The sequence below is a fragment of the Pyrgilauda ruficollis genome, unplaced genomic scaffold (genome assembly GCF_017590135.1).
Source record: "Pyrgilauda ruficollis isolate IOZ18807 unplaced genomic scaffold, ASM1759013v1 scaffold3, whole genome shotgun sequence".
NCBI classification, from domain to species: Eukaryota; Metazoa; Chordata; class Aves; order Passeriformes; family Passeridae; genus Pyrgilauda; species Pyrgilauda ruficollis.
In genome coordinates, this window is record NW_024524377.1 from 17,931,422 (window position 1) to 17,953,090 (window position 21,669).

At 37.9% G+C, this 21,669-nt stretch overlaps 1 protein-coding gene across 2 annotated transcripts in view; it reads right to left on the reverse strand.

Annotated features, from left to right (window-relative positions):
• Window positions 1–21,669, reverse strand: part of TLK1 (tousled like kinase 1) — a 67,957-nt gene that overhangs the window by 37,895 nt on the left and 8,393 nt on the right. For both annotated transcript variants that reach the window (XM_041473179.1, XM_041473177.1), the window contains exons 2-3: window positions 4,044–4,162; window positions 838–909 (exon numbers count right to left, since the gene is read on the reverse strand). In XM_041473179.1, the coding sequence (XP_041329113.1) occupies window positions 838–909; window positions 4,044–4,157 (186 nt within the window). In that variant the 5' untranslated portion in view covers window positions 4,158–4,162. The remainder of the gene's footprint in view (window positions 1–837; window positions 910–4,043; window positions 4,163–21,669) is intronic.

The following is a 21,669-nucleotide window of genomic DNA, read 5'->3' on the forward strand; positions in this document are numbered from 1 at the left end:
AAAGCTCTGACGTGAAAATGACACCAACAGCACATTCCAAATAACCATCTCTCCAGCATGACACAGTGTCACACAGGGTCCAGCCTAGGCCAGAAATCCACTCTTGGTTACAAAGAGTATCCACACAATCTGTGTCACACAGAGGCAAAACTGTCGGAGGGACTCACTGACCCCGAAATAGTTACATTCAAAGAGCTGTAGTATTATTGCAACTATGTCAATGCTCATCATTAAGAGGAAAATATTCTACTCAAGGGAAGTCTGAGCTCTGCACATTTAAACCTAATAAAAGCATGAATCCTTTTCTTGGATTACAAACTGGATTTAAGTAAGAAAATATGCAGTGACAACTGCAGCTGTTACAAATAAAGACGATGTCTACTAAGGATGCCTGTCCTTGGCATAAATTTATATTTGGAAAGAAAACACAGTAAACTAGTTTCTAGAGTATTTTCAAGGACTCATCCAAAGATCAGTCGAAGCTACCTGTGCTGATGAAACACTTACTACTTATGAAACAAAAGACTGCAAACTATATAAACATTTTCAGCTCCAAAAGCTGTATGCATCCTCAGACCATGACTACACAGATAACAGAGTAGCAGAAGCAGCTAGTTTCATGACCAAAAATCCAAAGAAACTCGCTTCTTCCAGTCATGGCTCCTCTTCCAAGGTACAGTGTCTTTCAGTAATTTATGCTCTTTCCTACCTATCTGAGTAGTCTGCATTTTACTTTAAAAGCTTCTACACAAAATAAGGCATCAAAGTAGAATAAAAATAGATTACCTGTTAGCATTAAAATTCTGAGGTAATAATGAATCTGCCCCATACACTTACCTCTGATTCTTTATCACTTAAAGATCCCAAGCTTCCAAAGCTGTGATTTGAACTCTCGTTATTTGTTGAGGCCTACCAAGACAAATAAAATACTCAACATTATACACAGAATTATAAAACATAATCCACTGTTGCCACTCAGAGTTACAACCACTAACAGTCATTTCATGCTCTCATGTCAAAATTAACTATAGAGCACTTGTGACTGGAAAGGGGGATAAGAAGTTTGACAGGTGGATATTCTGACAGGGCACAGTAAATTCTGAATTTCCATTGCTTTTGAGCCAAGTGAAACCCTGGCATATTCAAAACCACTGGAGAAAGTTCTAGAGACTACTAGAATTATTCAATTTTTGAAGAAAAAGAGGTGTTAATTAAAATAGGTTTTAATTTTCTGTCATGGAATAGATTTAAAAAAATAATCTTTGCAATAGTCTAGTCTGTCTTGGAGAAAATGAAAACCTATTGACAATATTATTCTACATTCTTAAAACAATTTTCCCCCAACACAATAAAATTACATTAGTGAGGGAAGAAAAAACAACAACAACAACCCCAAGTAGTGATACAGTCCCAAATTACAATATTTTTTTAGAAATTTACTAAGGCTGATTTATTCAGAGATCTTATGAACACACCATGTCACGAGGACATTTTAATGAGTCATCATCAGCTGAGTGACTTTTTATTAACAAAACCCACCAAAACTCTTATACTGATGGACTGGTCTCTTCTATATAAGAAGGCAGAACAAATACTTTGAAGTGAAATAGTTCCAAGGCAGTTTGCTCCTGAGCATTAAATTCCAGCCCAGTATCAGTTTGCAGGACAGCACTCATCTGTGACATCTGAATAACCAGATCATCTCTGAATTACAATGTGCAGAGAAATGCTAGTTAAACACACAAAATGTCCACGTATGGTTTCACCCCCAGGCCAGTCTCCAGTACAGAAATGCCTGTTTGTAGCTCTTCCTTGCCCTGTGTCAGTATCTGGTCGTCCAAGTCAGATACAACAATAATATCAGTAACCTACACTTGTATTTCCAATCTTGCTTCCTGAAAAAGCTTCAACATGATGGGCTTTTTTCCCCCCTAGAAATTCCAAAACTCTTCAGCAACATATATGGTAAGGATAGCCTTTCAAAAGAGGATTCCCAATAAATAAGAGTCCATTTCAATTTAATTACTAGAAAAATATAATGACTCAGAATATTTCAAAAAATAAGTATTAAAGTTACAAGCTCTGTACTGTCTTGCTAGTTTAGGAAAATTAGAATCTGGAACAAGGGGATTTTGGATTGTACACAAAGAAGTTTTCTCATTTTGGCCTTCGAAGTGAAGGCAGAGCAATGGATATTGCATTTATACTTCATATTTTCCCAGTTATCTCTGCACATCAGATAAAAAATGTTTTATCAGTTTTTTTAATAAGAATCAGATAAGCCTGTCCGAACATCCCCCACCAAGACTACAGACTGTACTTTTTAAAAAGCATTTTTTTCCAAACACAGCCCAGATCAGCTACTACACTTCACATTATCTGCATGGATACACTGAATGGTCACAAACAAAAGAAATACAAACAAAACTGATGTAATTGTGGTTTTACTGATGGTGTAACAAATCACAGGACTAGAAGGTAAGAACAACAGTGTCTTAGATGAGGATCTGCATCTATAAGAAACAGTGGTAACAGTATCTTCTGCAAACATTTATCAAAGCATTTGACAGTATTAAAAAAAACACCATCTAGATATCCATTTGGAAACCAACTGGATGAGATACAAATCTTGGAATGCACCAGGGACAAGATATGTATTTTTTCCATGGCAGAGTGAAAAAGGAAATTAGTTATTTTAAATTTCTTTTTCTGGCTAACTTGGATGAACAAACTGAGAAAGTGAAAGTGGAATGCAATTTGGCTAACAGCTGAAATCAGCTGAACAACAGACAACAAGAAAAAGACTTCCAATAGATTTATGGAAATGGTAAGCACTGACTCACAAGGAATCAAATTTTAAAGAAGAGGAACCCCAAGAAACTCGATAATCCCTTTAGAAAAAAATGTATTACACATACAGCAGCCAACAGATTACGAGGGAAAATTTGCAACAAAGCAATGAACCAAAACAGCTGTATCAAAAAGTAAAAGTTCAATGAAGTTAGAAGTACAGATCTAGTAAAAAAAAAGGATAAATAGTAATATGAATTATGAGCAACTACCTGAGCTATTAAAATGAGTTAATTAATTAGGGGAGTAAGCAGTACTAGCGAACCCAAGGAATAAATAAACAAATCAGGCCAGAATCATTGTGTTTGTCTCTTTCTAATTTTAAGCATGAGATATGGCAAATATACAATTTTGCAATTATAATGAGAAGACAATTAGACAGTGCATCAATGTCACTGTGTCAATCCAACCTCATTTCTTCCCTTGACTATTTAACTCACTTCTTGGTTTAAATGATAGTAACAAGTTCGTCAACTTTTTACAGCTTTGTGACAGTTACCTTCATGTCACTCTCCAAAGCAAATTATGATGCAAGATCACAATATAATAATTTCCATTCTGTGTAGTTTGTTCATAGCCATCAATACATGACATGTCTTCAGAAATTTCATCAATGTCTTCTACCAGGAACTATTTGGTTCTGTAATCTATACTGGTAACTAAAATACAGCATAGGAAGCTAAAAATACTACAAGTTTGTGTAAAGCACTTAAAACATGAGGACACTGCAAACAGTTTGGAAACAGAATTCAGAAGTAATTTAGTCATGAGGGAAACGTGCCTTAAAAATTATCATGACAAGTTTTTAATATCAGCCTATTAAGTACTAAACATTCCAATGCACAAATATAAAATGGAGTGCTTCTGGCTAGGCAACAGTATTGCAGAAATCAGTCTTGGAAGCTGAAGTTAGTAACTTGAACAGAATATGCAACAAAGACAAAATGATTTTGCAGATGTATTAACTGAGAGGAAATATACAACATATGGAACGTAATTATTCAGTGTTCATAAGGTTCTTCCTGAAGTCTTGCATCATGGCTTAGATACTAAAGGACAGGAATTTTTCTGAGAGCCTCTTCCAACCCAATGCTTTTACAAGTAAATCACGTTGACAATATGAAAATGAGATGGTGTGAGATAAATTAGTATTTCAAAGATGGCAGATCTGAATGACTGCTCTTAGGACTTACTTTAGCTCCAACACTGCAACTTCCAGTACTCCCAGTGCTGCCACTTACTACTCCTGTGAATCTTGCCTCTAACAATTCTTGTCTTCTTGGGTCCAGGCTATGAAGTTCATCCATTGCTCCTAAAAAAATACATATATAAATTCATTACATTTCCTAATATTTGCAGTGGAACATTTCACAAAATAGCCAAACATACCACTGGCCTATACAAACGAAGGATTTGTACCCTCAACTTGACAATGACACACCATCTGTTACCTAATAACCAAAGCACTCAAGGAATTACAAAAATTTTGTGGCAAGTTCTGCATATCAGAATAGCCTAGTCAATTCTGGCTGAAAACGAGAACCTGTTTGAGGCATGTAAGAGACATAGAGCCTGCAGTATGCAATACGCCAACCCGGCAATTATTTATAGATTAAAAACTAGCTGACAGGAACAAAGTATTTTCCAGCATAAAACCTCCCAATTCTGCAATACATTCTGCAATGCTCCTGTTTTCTGTATTATTTAAATGTTAGACTATCGATGTCAAAGATCAACAAGCAGGAATTACAGGGGAAAAAATGGAAAATCAGAAGGTAGATCACAGTCCTCAACTCATGCACAGGAATGCAGTGTTACATGGAGGTCCAAAGGTCAGAGAAAAAAGGAGCAGGATCAGCAATGAAAAACGAACCAAGAATAACAGAGTCCCTTGCAGAGGTGATGGCTTCAACAGAGCCCTGTAAATGGAGTAAAGCAGTGCTGCTGGCATCTGCAGGGAAAGTAAGGTGGAAGGAAATGGAGGAACAAAAGGAGTTTCTGATGAGCTCAGCCTACATGAGTAGGCTGCAACATGATGTGCAGCTTCCTAATTTATATTTAAATCACTTATGGCTGTTTAATGAGTCTGAAAGATGATGTAGACAAATAAGTCTTTCGTATTTACACAAACTGCATTCTGTATTTTTATCTTTTCAACTACCTGAACATTCAGTTTATCTTCAATTGGAAACATTTCAGTTGCTTTATTTTAAATAAGATATTTCATATCGAAGTCTTAATGCACTATTGTAATAGCACATCCTTCAAGTACCACATAGTAAAATAGCCTCAATTTTTTCCAACTAAGACACAACAAGCTGGTGTTTTTCAGTCCCACAGGACAACACAGCAGTTCAGCAAAGAACGGTGCCATGAGAAAAAGCTTTTGAAATTCTGTTTTTGTGAAAACTAGTTTACAAGTTTAACTGCTGCGATAAACCTCTACCCATCAGCTTAACATTCTAACCAATGCATCAATGTAGCTCTTCCTTTGCTATTAATAAGTCAAAAGACACTTTCTTATGGGGACTCTTGGGTATCTCAAAATCTTCAGTATTCAAGCCCTAGACAGATTTTTCTGACATTTTGGCCACTCCTGGCCATAGAGCTAACCCCTCTGGTAGGGAAAGCACTGCTTCTGCTATTTGGCTAATTCAAGTTGCCCTTGCTCCTGCAGGAAGGCAGATAATAGCAAGGGAGGCATCAGCACTCCTTTACCACGGGAACAAGTAACAGACCTCCTCCAATGGAAGAAAATCACACCACGACATAAGCACCTGATAAGGAAACATTTGGGAAAAGTGTTTGTGGCAGAGTCTTCTTTTCATAAATCAAACAGTGAGTGGCAGGTTGGAGACACCACATTTTGTTACTACACCCAAACACAGCCATACATAGAGCTGGAGGACTCTTTTCCAACAACACAAGGGAATTACACAGTTTAAAACTGCAGCTGGCTTCTATGCAGTTGTAACTCTGCTACTGAACTTGCCTAGTAAAAATTTCTCCAATTTCTACATTCTTTAGATTGTAAACTCCCTGGCTTTAAAACTGTTTGTGTATACATGTATGCTGAGTACAGAATAATCAGGAATCCTCTTTAAACTCTTGCTCCCTAAATTGTGCTTGTGTACTGCTTTCAAGGGTTTCTATAATAAAATGAACACTTTTCATATGCATAAAAAATATTTCTTACATTAATGGACTGTGCAGTAAGGATATTTTTTTTAAGAAGATATGTTCAGCATATCTTTCCCAGTATGTATGGATATAATCTCTACCTTAATGAGAAAGTATTGCTCTGAAAAAGCATACGGAACTAATCACAACAGATTTGTCAGAAAAGTTTAAATTACTACTATTTTGCTTTATAAAAGCAGAAGTTTCTAAGTGTATGCCACTATGAAAAAAAAGCATTTTAGTTTAGCAAAGTAAACCCTTTAATGAAGCAGGTCTAGCAATATTTTGATTTATTAGCCTATTTGATAGTCACTGCCCGCAGAAGTTCAGTGATCACTTAAAATTACTGATGTAACTCCAGCAATTACAAAACCATATGTACATTACAGAAACAGACACTACCATACCTTACATTTCTATGAAATGTGGGAAAGCAACAATCACTGTGGACAGCTAAGGCTCATCTGAAGTACTGCCAGGTCTCATGTACTGTGTCTAGATACCAAGGCACTAAAGAGATCAGTACCCCTGGGTTAACTCACTGGTCAGAACGGTGATGTAGCATGCAAAGGGGCAATCCACAGCACAGATAAAATATAATCCTTCCTTTTTCTGCTCAAATTTTGGAGCCTACACACACTAATGAATGCACTGCATTCTCTTCACTATTTCTGCCAAAGTGTTTTTTTGCTATTATGTTAGGAGGGTTTATTTTGGTGTGGGTTTTGTTGTTGTTAAATATCCAAAACCGAAAAGCGATATGCACTCTGCTATCTTTGTGATTTAAAGGACTAGACAGAAAAGCTGGATTCAAACCTTTTTTCCACTGAGAGAAATCCCAGGAAGGATCCCAAGAACTGCCTTCCTCATACATGTTGTAATTTAAATACACCATCCACATCCAAACACACAGCTGTTTCATCAAGAACAAGCAGCTCTGTACCTTCAGTTCTCAGCACAAGTTACCTGCTTTTAAAGGTACTGACAGTTTTAAAGCATTTCATGTGAGGGACAATTTTTTAAAATTATAAAAATTACATATTAAATTTAAGGGACATGTAACTTTTTTTAAGCATTAGACCTTATAAATTCTCCTGCTCACAGAATGCCTTGCTACCAACAAGACTTACAGTCCTGAAAATATACCCAGACTTCTTATTTTACCTAATGTCCTACACCTTCCTACACCTGAAGGCCAACTCACTAACTCAAGGGACATCCAATCACATTACACAAGTACTTACAGCATATTTACCATGATGCTGAAGGAAAGACTGGCATGCTACCACCCACTGCCATTCAAACATGTACTATCTTCCAAAGAACACCTGGAGGGCCACCTGAAATTCATGAGAGAGTCCTAAAAAACTATATTCCTTTATTTCTTGTAACCACAGATTCTGAATGCTTCTTCTGATAGTTTTTTTAACTGCCAACATTGTGATATCCACCACATTATTTCATCAGACTGATAGACAGCCTCTTCTCTAAAAACTAATATAATATATACAGATACCTTGTACTGAAAAGGACATTTTTAGCAGGAATTTTTTTTTGAGAAGAACTCCAAATCCCTCTGAGAATTTCTTAAGCAATAGGGTATGTCACAACTCAAAGTTCTTAGTCAGAGCAGCAGTCTGCAAGCTTTTTTATAATCTATTATAGGATACTCTGCCTTAGCAAAGATCTTAGAGAGATGTAAAGCCACAAAGGATTCTCCATGGTAGTTAGAACACTTCAGAACCAGTGACTAAAAAACAGTGAAGTGCAACTACACTTGTATCTTAAGGCTCTACACCCCCAAATACATGTATACTTGCAAATATCTGCTTGTTTAACCAAGTACTTGCTCAGGCCTCAATAAAATTTATATTTTAGGAGAAAAGGTTTAGCAGAGAGTTGCAGCTGCAATTATTCACCTTCTAAAACTGCATCTTTTGTGATACTCTTGTACTACAACCTCTGTCTTGAACACCGGTAGACTACACAGAACAGCATTGCAGATCCAAACACAAAGGACTGACATATCAGACTATTTTTCTTTTCCAAAAAATATGAAATCAAGCTCCGCAACTCAGTATTTATCTTTGACTCTCTTATTACTCTGAATTGACTCTTATTATCTGGCCATCAATTACAGCTTTGAAATGAAGAAAGATCAACAGCTTCACACATTGTCAGCTTTCTACAATGAAGATAAAGTTCATTATGCACAAGCCAGATTCTTCTTAGAACAACTCTCCAGATTAGATTGAGGCCCCCTTCTCCTGAATTCAAGGCCAGCACAAACCACCTTTCACATAAGTGAAAGCCAAACTGGTTTGGTCTGGTTTCTTTAATGCATTTATATGCATATAGCTTTTAATGCCCAAGCAAAATACTTCAACACAGAGACCTATCTGTTGAATAGAAAAAGACAGTTTAACAATAGCCCAAATGTAAATTGAATTTCCTGATGTGCTCCTAGTAGGCACTCAGATTTTATGGTAAAACACACAGTATGAGAGTTCTGTGCAGCATATTTTTAGGAAAACTTCACATTAAGGTTGATAATATTGGTGTCATGTAGTCTTCCCCAATGGCAGTAGCATCCTTTAGAACAGTAATTCTAACTAATATCCAGCTAAAAGGGCAAGGGGCAAAAAAGGACGCAGAGAGGCAGTGTACACATTTTCAATAGCAGGAAAAGCAGCCTGGAAAGCAGGGGGGTTTTTTTGCCCTCACTCCCTTATCTGTTTTTTCATCAAGATTCCTTTAAAGGTATCCAACCAGACTTTAAGCATAGTAACCACTCCCAGTATAGAAACCACTGTTTAACAGCACTGCAATGCAATCCTTGAAGTCCTTAAGTAACTGTTTCTTTCAGTTTGGAATATGGTTTTATCCCACTCACTATGTTGATGCTCCAATAATTTAACTTCCTAACAATTGAGTATGATAGCTCTTGTCATTCTAGAATGCACATTTACCAGCAAGTAGGTAAAAGATTTAAAATATCAACTGCTGAACAGACTACAGAAAATTACTAAACCCAGATTTTTAAACCCTTAAGCAGTCTCCTAAAAATGAGGCCACACAACTACTTTTCTCCGTTCACCAACATGAAAACAGCTATCTGCATCCACATGTATTTCCTTTTAATTGAGCTCTTCTCTTGCTTCCTTTAGGGAAAAAAAAAACAACCCAGACCAAACCCATAAGCAAACCAATCAAACTATACACTCAACTTCTTTCTTTTTCCCTTTTTGTCTTTCTGAAAGTCTGGGTTTTCCTTACTGCAGAACCAACCAGAAAGGACTTTTTACTTTCCAGGAAAATAGGCTAATGAAGCTAATATAACAAACTATTTGGTAATAAACCATTATGCAGTTAGGTAAACGTTGATCTTGGTCTCTTCCAGATAATACTTTCAGCGCCTTGCAAAAGCCAATGGAGAATAAAGTGATCCAGGATAAGTTGTCAGCGAAGGAATAGAGGGAGCACTAAAATATGAGTTTGGCCAAGTGAAAAAGCAAGGCAAAACAACTAACATCAAACTGTATGGAATGAATGGAAATCCTGATTTCTAAGTTGGAAAATGACACCTGTTCAATTTAAAATAGAACACTTGGGAAGTGGGGTTTTGAAATTGATAAAACAAAAAACCAAAGTCACAAAATTGACCTGTGCTGCAAAACCATGTCTTGAATAGTCTCTCTTCCATTGTGTGTTTTGGGAATCACAGAGAACAGAACTGGAAACAGCCTTGAAAATGAGTAATGTGCTAAGAAATCAAGTTGAGATGCTAGTATAACGGCATAAAGCCAAGCAGTTTTAATTTGAGAAGAGTTCAATTTCAAGGTAACAGCAAAAATACAGCCCATTCTTAGCAGAATCCTTTGAAGCACATCACCATCCAATGTGAATCACAATCCTGACATCAAGAAGGTCCCATTGAATTGAAATGAGCAGTCAGTAGGGCAGAGAAAAAGAGACAATGTCTGAGATTTAAAGCAAAGCAAATAAAACAAAATCCCAGAACTATATTTATGTCCAGACAATCCAAAACCTAGAGGACACTACTTACCAATGCCCCAGGGTTACAGCTCTTCCGAAATACTGAACAAACAGCTACAGATTACTCATGACAAAGTTTAACCTGGGAGTTTAGAAATGCTTAAAAGCATTGACTTCCCAAGGAACAGGATTAACTTCTTTTACAGAAGACTGTGTAGCTACTATAACCTCCAAACAACAGGTAACCTGAAAAAGTTCAAGGTACTACATTCAAGTTGAAAACCTTAGCTGTATCTGAAACTAACAGTGGCAGGTAGATGAAACAGGAAAGGATAAAATATATATCCTGATGTTCAAGTGAAACTAGCCTTTTGAAAAGATCATAAAAGGTAAGAAAATCCTAATGACAGAGACATATCGAAGCCCAGGGTAAAGAAAAAACAGAATCCGTTTAATTAATCAAGAGTCATGTTAAAGCACAGTGAAAATGCAGTATTTCTCAGCACCTGAGAACACTGAAGCACATAACACAGCAGACACCCCCCTACCACTGCTAAGGTGCCTAGGTGAACTTAACAGGCTTTTCTTATTAATCTAAAGGAGACTGAGGAGGTAAAAGACAGATAATTAGCAGACAGATCAGGCTCTGGTCTACATAAAACCTGTGGGAGGGAAATAATCTAACTGCCAAATTTTAGCCTAAAAAAAGCACAATTGTGGAAAATCTAAAAGTACAAGAAAAAAACCCTATCCTATGAACATAAAAAGACAGCAGTTTTTGACAAATATGATACATTTATATATGCCGATTACAGTTCTATAATTGCTGGATGGAAACTTATTAAAATACTAAGCAAAGAATTAAAGGCTTTTCTGATGTGGAAAAAAATATCCCCAAACACAGTAACTTCTAACCAATTTCCCATGGACTAAAAAGTTGACAAGGAAATGTATTTTGGATAGATTGCTGGGTTAATCAAAATTAATTCTTCTAGTGCCCAAAGAACAGGAAAATATTCCATGTCCTTTCTGTCCCCAAGATGCAGCAGTGTATTTCCTTTTGGAAATCTTTTTAAATTTACAGTAGCTCTTGAACACTGTTTATTCCCAACAGTTCAACAGTCCAGAAACTTGATCTAAAATAAAGAAAACTTTGGCTGCTGGATAGATAAGTAATTTTCTGCTAATCATTCTGTAACAGAAATCAATTCTTTAACATTAAAAAAAATCATTAACGATCTTAAGACTTCATGTCTGTGCTGCCAATTTTTGATTCAATTTTGTGGCCAACACCTGGAAAAGAAGAGAGAGTTACAGAGAAATACGGTCCTGAGGGGAATCCCTGCCAACACCTTTGAAAAAAGACTTATGAATAAAGCACTTGGGCCAACTCCAGACCAGCTAGGAGACATTTGTGGGAAACAATTTAAGAACGTTTAATTCTCCCTGCCTTCAGCTAGGCGCTGTATTCTAGGGATCTCTTGAGGACTATGTGTCTCATCAGATGGCTGTGGGCAGCAGAGGCAGAGATGAATTTACAAGTTGCCTACCAATGCTTTAATTTGGCCACAGACCAAAAACATACGCTCATGTGAGTGGGTATACGCCACAAGGATGGTAGCTCAGAACGGCTTGTTGAGAGCTCAGGGAGCAAGTGACTCAAACAACAGAGGACAACAGATCCCTGGGGTCTACTCTACTGTAACTGGGGCTAAACCTAGCATGCAACCCTGTCCTAGGCAACACCTCATTTCTGACTAGTCCCTCTACCAATTCTACCCCCTGGAAGTACAACTGAACTGCCTGAAGGATACACCTGGCTCAAGAGTAATGCTTGAATAAAGAATTCTCAGAAATTTCTGAGTGACAGTATTTCCCCTATGTATGCATACAAGAAATTACACTTTCCTTGGATTCCACAGACAGCAACTGCACAGGTGTAAATACAACCTGTTTGATGTGCAGTGCAGTACCCAAGAAAGACAAACAGTAATGTAAGAGAAAGACCTGAAAAGGAAAAAAAAGCTAGAACTGACTGAGCACCTTTAAAAATTATATCTAAGCATAAAAAATGGTAAAACCTGTATGTCTATGACAGCTTTCAAGACTGAAGTCTAAATTAATGATGCTGATGGTCTGAAAGCTATTTTTTCACAATACTCATTGAAACAATGGTATATTGTGTCTCATTTTAATTTTATTAATTATTAATGAATCAACATTTCGTTTTATTTGGCACGTAAAACCATATAATAGGTCAGTTTTTAGGCAGATTTTTCTTTCTGGCAGCTTTTCTTGAAGGAATTTTTCACCAATCAAACTTTTCTCATCTTGCCACAGAAATTATGATGCCATTATTATTATTATTTTTACAGTGTGGGGGATTTTTTGTATTAGGGATAGGAGTTGGCAAGTATGAACTACTTAATAAAGAGAAAATAACATATAGCACAGAACATTCAACATGGTATCTATCTATCTATCCATTTATCTATCTATCCATCCATTTCCCAGATTTTCAATAAAACTCCATGTGCATTGTGTACAGGAAGCGTTAGCATAGCAAATACTGCTATGAGCAACAGAACCACGGCAAGGTCCTTCCTGAGTCTGTTGAATAATGCTTCATGTGATGAATGAAGGGCATGAAGGGACAAACAACAATTGAAAGAACATGCAGTGTATTTCTCCCTGTACCCAGCATTGCTGAGGCCACGCCTTGAATACTGCGTTCAGTTCTAGGCTTCTCACTTTAAAAAGGACATTGAGGTGCTGGAGCCTGTCAAATAAAGGGCAACAAGGCTTGTGAAAGGTCTAGAAAATGTGTGCTGTGAGAAATGGCTGAGTGAGTTGTTTAGTCTTGAGAAGGCTCAGGAGGGACCCCATTGCTCCCTACAACTCCCTCAAGGAAGGCTGTAGTGAGGTGGGGGCCGGGCGCTGCCATGGTGCTTTCAGTGAGAAGACCCAAAGAAATGGCCTTAAGCTGAGACAGGGAAATTCAGATAAAATATTAGAAATTTCTTTTTCATTTTTAGAGTGGTCAGACACTGGAATAACTTGCCCAGGGAGGTGGTGGATTCACCAGTCCTGGAGATGTTTAAGAGGTGTCTAGATCTGAGTGATATACAATGGTTTCAATGATATTGCTAAGCTAATGGTCGGACTGGATGATCTTGAAGGTCTCTTCCAACCTTGATGATTCTGTATTTCTGTATCACGAACAGATCAAAAGCTGTTTGTCTGGAATTGCCACCCCTCAATGGCACTTAGGATGCTACATTTTGAAGACTGGTATCACTGTATTGTCTCCTCTCCTTTGCACACCTTTACTGAATTCAAGAGATCAGTTCATGGGCACTGTAACAGAAACACATGCTGTGCCCCACTGCAGAACAGTTCACTTGGAAGAATAATTCCCCACACCCAAAATCACTCTCCATGTCCAGTAATGCCTTTTAGGCTCTTATGAACAGTACTGAGTTAGGCAAGATCAGAGTGTATTTCCTATGTCAAAGTCCCAGTCTGCAATATCTTTCCCCATCATGAAAGCCCTCCTATAAAAATAAAACAGAAAAGCCACTACAAAAAAACCCACCACGAGAAAGTAGCACCAGTGAATAATATTCCTTCTGGAAATGCCCTCATTTATAAAGCTTATTCTCACAGAACTCATAGAATTAACAGTTTAAATAATAAAAAAATTGCTAAAACCAAGTATTTCAAGTTGTTGGCTACAATACCATATACAGAACAAGCCTGACAAGTCAACACTCTGAACATATACAAACTACACAGGTGATATCCTGAACATATTCATGACAAAGAATAACATCCATTTCTTTGAAATTTGTTGCTATATCATCCCAAGTGTCACATTTACCTGCTTTTTTAAAATATCTGGATTCCTCACTTGCAACTGTTCTCTATGTTCTTCTGAACTACCAAGAGCAAGTTCTGATTTGAGATACGGATTTTGGTGTTTTTTCAACAATGCAAACTTCTACCACTTAATAGCAAGCTGCCAGAGCCTGAATGTTACAAAGAAACAGAAAAAAATAGGTTTGTTAAGGCAGTCCTCACTGACCATTTTGCACTCTTCATTGCTAAAGAAAGCGATAACAGAGACCAGGTTTATTGACTAGTTAACTCTCCCTGTCTAAAATACTGCTCTAAGCATTTAGTCCATTTAGAACAAATATACAGATACTGAAAAACAAATGCATCTTCAGGAAAACTCATTTTTAATGACAGCATCTGATTTGAACATCTGCTACAGTGACGGAATAATCAGAGATACAAAGCTCTCTTTTAAAGTGCTTTTAATAAAGTTTTGTTCCAGACAACTGTCAGTTTTGGCAGCAACTGGACAGCCAGCTAACACATCCACCTCATGTTTCTTGTCATCTCTGACCACTACAGTATGTGCATGTATAAATGTGATCCTAACCTCTCTAAAATCTCCCAAAAGGCCTTAAACAATCCTATCTAGGTTCCATGCAGCTTTTTCCTGGAAGGGGAATATTTACTACACAGTTATAAGGTCAAAAGCAGTAACTTTTCTTTCTTCAGAGTTAAAAGTCAATGTTCTGGTTAAGAAAAAATGCCATTAAATACATTGCTTTATGACTGTACGCTACAAAGTTAGAAGAAAAGTTAAAAGAAAATATGATGGCACCCATTTGGGTTGCCTTTGTCAATCAAAAGTAAAACAAGTCCTTGCTAGTGTCCTATAGAGCAGTGTAAATGCTGATGTATTACACTGTACTACTCCCACTACAATAAACAGATATGCAATGCACAGACAAGTTTATGCTTACAATCCCTCTATAAGGTAAAAAAACCTATTTATATTTTTCAGAAAGTACCTATTGTTTTGGCCAAAGTTAACAAGACATCTGTGGCAGAACACTAAAAGACTGCCTGCCTATGTAGCAAACATCTGCCTTGAACACAACATTATGTCAAGAGAGATAAAAACTAACAGCCTGAGCTGCACATATGCAGGTGACGTGCTGCCTGCCTATCTCTACATCTCCCTCTTCATCTATGTAGAGAAATGTGCAGCAATTACTCTTGCTTCCAGGCAACTCTGTAAGAGGTATCCAAATAGAAAGAGAGCAGCAGAATATGCCCATTTCAGCTTCATCTGCTGCAAAACCAGCTGCTCCCTGTCCCCTTGGGGAAGAGGCAGCGAGCAGGGAGAAGCACAGGGTCACTTGAAGCAAGTACATGGGTCACTTGTTGGTGATGCAGACTAACAGGTCACAAGATAACACCAGTTTTGTGATACCCTCCAATCACCCCACTCTGAACAAAAGGTTCACTACACTCCATCCCTCCATTTATTTCTATGCTGAAAAGTACTAAAAGCCAGGAGCAGTCCTGAAGAAGAAACATCTACCTAGAGAAATACCAGAAAATAGAGCAAATTTTATTTGCAGTATTCAGTTATAAGGAGGCAAACCGAGAGCTCGCGTCCACAAAATGGCTGTTCTGCAAGAATTTAAAATGGCACAGGCCTTTTGCACATATCAAAAACAAACAGTAGCTTCTGCTATCTGAAGGAGTGGAAAGGAAGTTAAAAGCAGAGGTCACCTATTGAGCAGGAGCAGAGCAAGCAATGTCTTTTCCCATAGGGCTTTTGGTCCTCACCCTCCTCAGAAAAAGTAAACTATGAAGGAAGAAATAGAAGATATTGCAGCTTTTCCCCAAACAAATTTTTTTGAAGTTACCCATAAAGCAGAGAGCAGGCCAAAACCCCTTGACAATTTAATATAATAAATTTATTTTTCTGAGCTACAATACCAGTCATTTAGTATCTGAAAGCTGCATTTGTGTCAAGAGAAGTATATTTCAGTTGTTAATTCCCCGAACTTCCTAATCTCCTTACTCCTGTAGCTCCTACTGCCATTTCTACCCTCATGATCTTCAAAATCTCCCAAGAACAGACAGCCCACTGACCCTCGAGGCAAGTGCTCTGCTCCCTAGAGCACACAGGACAAACTGCTGACTGCAGGACCTAACCCTGAATCTGTGTAGGTTTTGTTGTGACATGGCGAGGAACATGTTCTAAATGAGAAACTAAAAAAAAGCAAATGGTATGTATTTCCAAATATATTCATCTATTTCACTTATTACATTGTGATCACCTAGAACATCCGCCTCCATACAATTTTAACATCCAACATGAAAAAAAGCTCATGACACTTCTAAGATTAAACCAGGACAGTAAATTCACCACTAATTGTAATTACAAGATACATTAAATATTTTGGCTTTTGCACTACAGCATTTTAAGAGAAAGGTATTAACCTCCAGTAACCACACTAATTTCCTCCTTTTTCAAAATACCTGTATGGCCCACACAGCATAGCAGGGAGGCAGCAGCACACCTTACTAACATCTGACAAACTGGGATGTCTTTTATCTGGAGCACATTTAACACAACTGATCCACTTTGGGGTAACTAAGCACCAGCTAATCACAAAAAAATGGTATTAAATTAACATATATTAAGATATTTAGACTGCAGAATCACAAGATTCACCACAACCCACCACACCACCAGAGGGTCTGTGCAATAGGGATCCTGTGCAGGATGCTGAGCAGGCCATTCCACCTGTGAGATGGCTCACTGTGCTCTCTTGGAGGCACCCTGTCTAGGTGGTGGCTCAGAGAAGACAGCAACTAGCTACTGCTCCTTCAGGTTGGAACGAAACCTTTGTTTGTTTGTTTGTTTTTAATTTACATCTTAAACAATCCAAGTTTCACTGAACATGGGAAGAAACTAATTTCCTCAAAGTTGCTTGTAGGGAGGAGACTCTCAGAACATGACTAAACAAATTACACACAAACAGAGCTGACATGTTAATGACTATACCTACATTTTTGTGGGACCTTGTAGCATTGTTCATTCTACAGATAGAGAAAAAAAATTACTTACATGAAATGACACATGAATCCGTAAAAATTAGGTTTAAGGCTATGAGGGGGGGAAGGGAATATTTCAAGCTTTTTACTCCTTACAGCACAGCTACACAGCCTGTTGATACCAACAGCATACACTGAATTCAGTTGCAACTTTGAGAACTGAACATTTTTAAAAATTTAAAATCCACTCAGTTCACACACAAAGAAACATCCTATGTAATCATCTGTCAAAAATTCAGTTTTAGTTTTGCTCAGCATTATCATTAAAGAAATTTGCATTACAGCCATTTCTCCTATCCAAAGCTCATTGCCTAATTTTAAACCAGCTTTCTTTTCTGCTATACTATCACTTTCATTCAAGTTTTAGAAGAAAAAAAACAGAAGGGATTTTCATTCCTTTCAACACAGTCCCTTCCTAAGAAGTGCCCATCTTGCTGGCTAAGCGAACCTCGTGGAACACAGTCTGCAATCACACGAATAAAACTTCAAAAATGCAGTTAAAGCCCTAGGGGCAACCAGAAATTAGGAAAGAGTAGCGTTATAAGTCTTTTATATCACAAACTAAGAATCAAAATAATATTTTCAGGCATATGTTCAAAACATACTTCAAGACACCAGTAAAAATACTCATCTGTAGTTAACATCATCCACCATGCAGAAGCACCTGAACACTCACAGTACTACTGCTCTTTTATTCTCAAGGAATAAGGATGTTACACTGCCTTCTGTGGACCACTGTAGGCGTAAGTTTAGCAAAAGAAAGAGTGATCCAACCTCTCCTCCACATCTGACAGGAGATAAAGCAGGATTTCTCCTTCTAATATATTGCTCACACCAGAGGCAGGGGAGTACCATGAATCCCTTGGATGGTTAAAGTGGGCTTTGTGGAGCCTACTTCCTGCAGCCAACTTAACAAAGACAGACCAGACCATGCTATGGGAGGCAGCAGCACACCTTACCAACATCTGACAAACTGGGATGCCTTTTATCTGGTGCACATTTAACACAACTGATCCACTTTGGGGTAACTAAGCACCAGCTAACCATATGGAAAATGCTTTAAAACTGAATAGACTATCACCAAACAGATGATGGACTTAAGAGAGGACCCAGACCCAGACTAGGCTTACTTCCATCAGTAAGAAAACTCAAACAGTCCAGACGAGACCACTGCCCTACAGTTAGGCACGGCCAAGACCCTGACAAGTCTCCAGGTGCACAGGGGTATCCACCACACCCCCCACCCCAGACTGCTGCTTTAGCGAGCTGTCTCAGTGACAACAACTTCAGCAATATTCAAAGCAACTGAATAAAAACACATCAGTAAGGAGAAAGTTTCATCAGCAGCAGTTCTCTGAAGAACAAACAGGCTGAGCTGGAAGCTGCCCTCCTCGCCCTGCCTGTGCCCAGCAGGAGCTCCCACCACAGGCAGGGCCAACACACACCACATGCCCCCAGAGCTGGCAGCTAGGTCCCTTTCAGCTATTTCCCACAGTAAATATGAACATGTGATAAAGTTTAACCACGGGAAAACTCCTAAATACAAGGTAGCAAATAGCAACACAAATAACTGAGTACACAGGGCAGGTTTGGGTCTAACTGTTAAAATAAAATCAGTCTAGACTCTAATGAAACCCTTTCGATCCCTAATAGATAGTCATGCTACCTACTTTGGTAGTTACCTGAAACACTGAGTCACTGCTTTAATCTACTGCTTTCACACAACAAAATGCTGCTCTGTGAGTACTACATACCAACAACATTATTTATCAAATGAGAAAACTCCAATAAAAATGGCTTCTTTTTCAGAAATAAGCTCTTCCACTCACTATCTTTGGAACATTGACACAATGAACCAAAAAAATTCCATGATTCAATGGATGTAACAACAAGCATTTGTAACAACTTGTCTTAACTTAAACCTGAAAAATCATTAACAATTTCATTAAAGACTGAAATGACATTAACAACATATGTTATTTCTCAAAAATTTCTCATTTGAACTATTACCCACAAAAACTTTAAAACTGGATTTCACCTTTCCTCAAGGGGTAACTGTGGTCAGTGAGAACTTTGACACCTCAGATAAAGCATTCCCCTCCAGTCTTCCTAGACACAGGAGCCTGTGACTGCAAAATCCTAAGAGCACAAAGCACCCGCCCTTGCTGCCAGAACTAATCAGAGCTCCTGCATGAGATGTGCTGCAGGACACAGGACGAGACTCCTGGGCACATCCTTGGACCACGGTCTCACTGAGCACACCTCCAGCCGAGCATGGGAGCTCAAACACCCAGAATGTTCCTGCTCCTACTGCACCCACCCACTCCCTGCACCTAAAGATTCCCACCCGCAATATCAACAGCATGCACAAATGAAAACTGAGCAGGAGGAGCACTGCTTAGAGAAGCACAGGGGAAGCAGAGAAGCAGGATGCTACTGGAGGTCACCCGTGCAGTCCACACCAGGCAGGAAGGGAAACTGGCAGTGGGAGAAGGCAGGCTGAGTGTCCTGGTGGTGTAGGAAAGAGCACACATCCCATCCAGGGACAACAGGGATAGTGGCATACTACCAAATTCTGCAACTTCTGATAGTCACTGGTATTGCTGCCTCATTGCTTGCTTCCTTAGAAAGATGGGATTTCAAAGCCACAGGTACAACACACAAAAAAATAGCAAAAATAGCTGTAAAAAACTTGAAGAGAAAGATTTAAGGGAAACAGCATGAAGGTGGTGTCAGACACTGGCAGAGACTGGTGCCTGTTGTTTGCACTTCTCTGGAAGAAAAAAAACAAGTGAAAGGCTCAGAGAACAGCACGTTGTGATTTAGCCAAGAGAACAAATCAGGTCAACTAGCAATCACACAACATGGAGGGAAGAAAAGCCAAACCCTGCCACTATTAGGGTAATTCACTGGAGATTTCATTGTCATAGCTTCACTATTTCATACCCAAATTATCATATATGTTGCAAGTATAAGAAACAGGGAGAAAATACAAGAAACACAGTATTAATGCATCATCTAATACACAACCAGGCTGTTGTGAACTTTACACGTTTCTGTTCTTCTGCTTAAAAGCAAACAATACCAAAAACTGAAACTCATGGTATGGCAAAACCAGCATGATTAATCCAGCTACCAATCTTTGTACCACCTGCAATCACCATCACATGTAACAACATTACGTATATGAAAAAATGAAACAAGTTTTTAAGAGGTATGTAATAATAAGCAACAGGAATTTAGAACATTTTTACTAAAAAGCAGCTGAAATCTTTGTGTAAGTTTAGCTTGTTTATGAGAAACAGCAACACTAGTATTCCTAATGATAAAACAGTTCACTGAGAAAATGGTTTGTGTATATGTAAAAATGTGTACATTCAGGACATATAAAACTGTTGGTCCCTTAATAGTAACCACTTGCATGTTCTGGATATGGTAGCATGCACCACGCAAGCAACCGAGAAAAAATCATGTATGAATGCAGAATACAAAATACCATCTAATAAGGAAGACCAACATGACATTTGCTTTTGAGTTTGAATACTGGTGTAACTCCTCTTAAGTATTATTTGTACCACAATCATTTAGTAATACAATTTAATTACAAAGAGGCAATATGCAATCTGATTGTACATAAATTCAGTAAGCAATGAACTTCAGAAAAGCAAACTGAGGCCATAACATGCACAGCAGAAAGTGCTTTTTAAATCTCATTTAAAAATTCTAAACCTGCATCTTCAGGAATTACTTGTATTTGAATCCTACTTGTAACTTTAAAATATTAAAATCCCACTCCTCAAAATGACCCTTCATAAGACTAAGAACACAAGGACTATAAGAATTATTCCACTTTATTCATAGTTAAAGCTTGTGGAGAGCTTACAAGACAGCCTGTTACCAAACCTTAGTACTGTGACTAAAACTACTGAAACTAAACCATTACATTAATTTAATAGTCAAGAAGCTTCTAAAACATGTATCAAAGACACAGCAACTACCAGCTCAAGAAATAACTGAATTGCCAAAAAAAAAACCCTAAGAAAAATCCTAGTAATACCAATATCAAAACCACTCTTTACAATGACTGCTACCACAGTTAAAATAAAAAAAACTTACTTTATAAAAATAATCACAATCCCTAGACCACCACCACTCTTGACTATTACAGATGTTAAAGTGATTAGTATTGATAATGTGTGGATTTTATTTTTGGTTGCTTTATAATGAAAATATCAACTTCTTAAAGGACACTACTTTTCTCATCACTTTTACTAAGAATAATCTAAGAAATAGAAAAGGCTTTAACATCCTTGAGAAGCAAAGTAGTTAGCAAGAGGGGATTAGGATATACACTAAAATTGGCTAAAGTACTGTTGCAAAATGAAGGACAAAACTGTGGAAGCTATGAGAACAAAGCGTTAACTAGAAGAAAAAATAGTATTTACCAAATACAGCTAAGCAGTGTACAGGTTGGATTAGTCTAAGCCACAGGAGTGGAAAAAAAGAAGTATTAAAAATCCTGCTTGTAGCATTATCTGAGTTTGTCTCCATAGAACCAAGAAGCCAAAGAGTTCCACAGTGGAGAACAGAAATGGGAAACACCCCTGCTGGTCAATCTACATGATCCCAAGAGCACCACAGTCCCAGAGTGAGAAGACCAGGATTTAAATTATACTGTTTCAGATTTGCAGACTTAGGAAACTCATATATTTA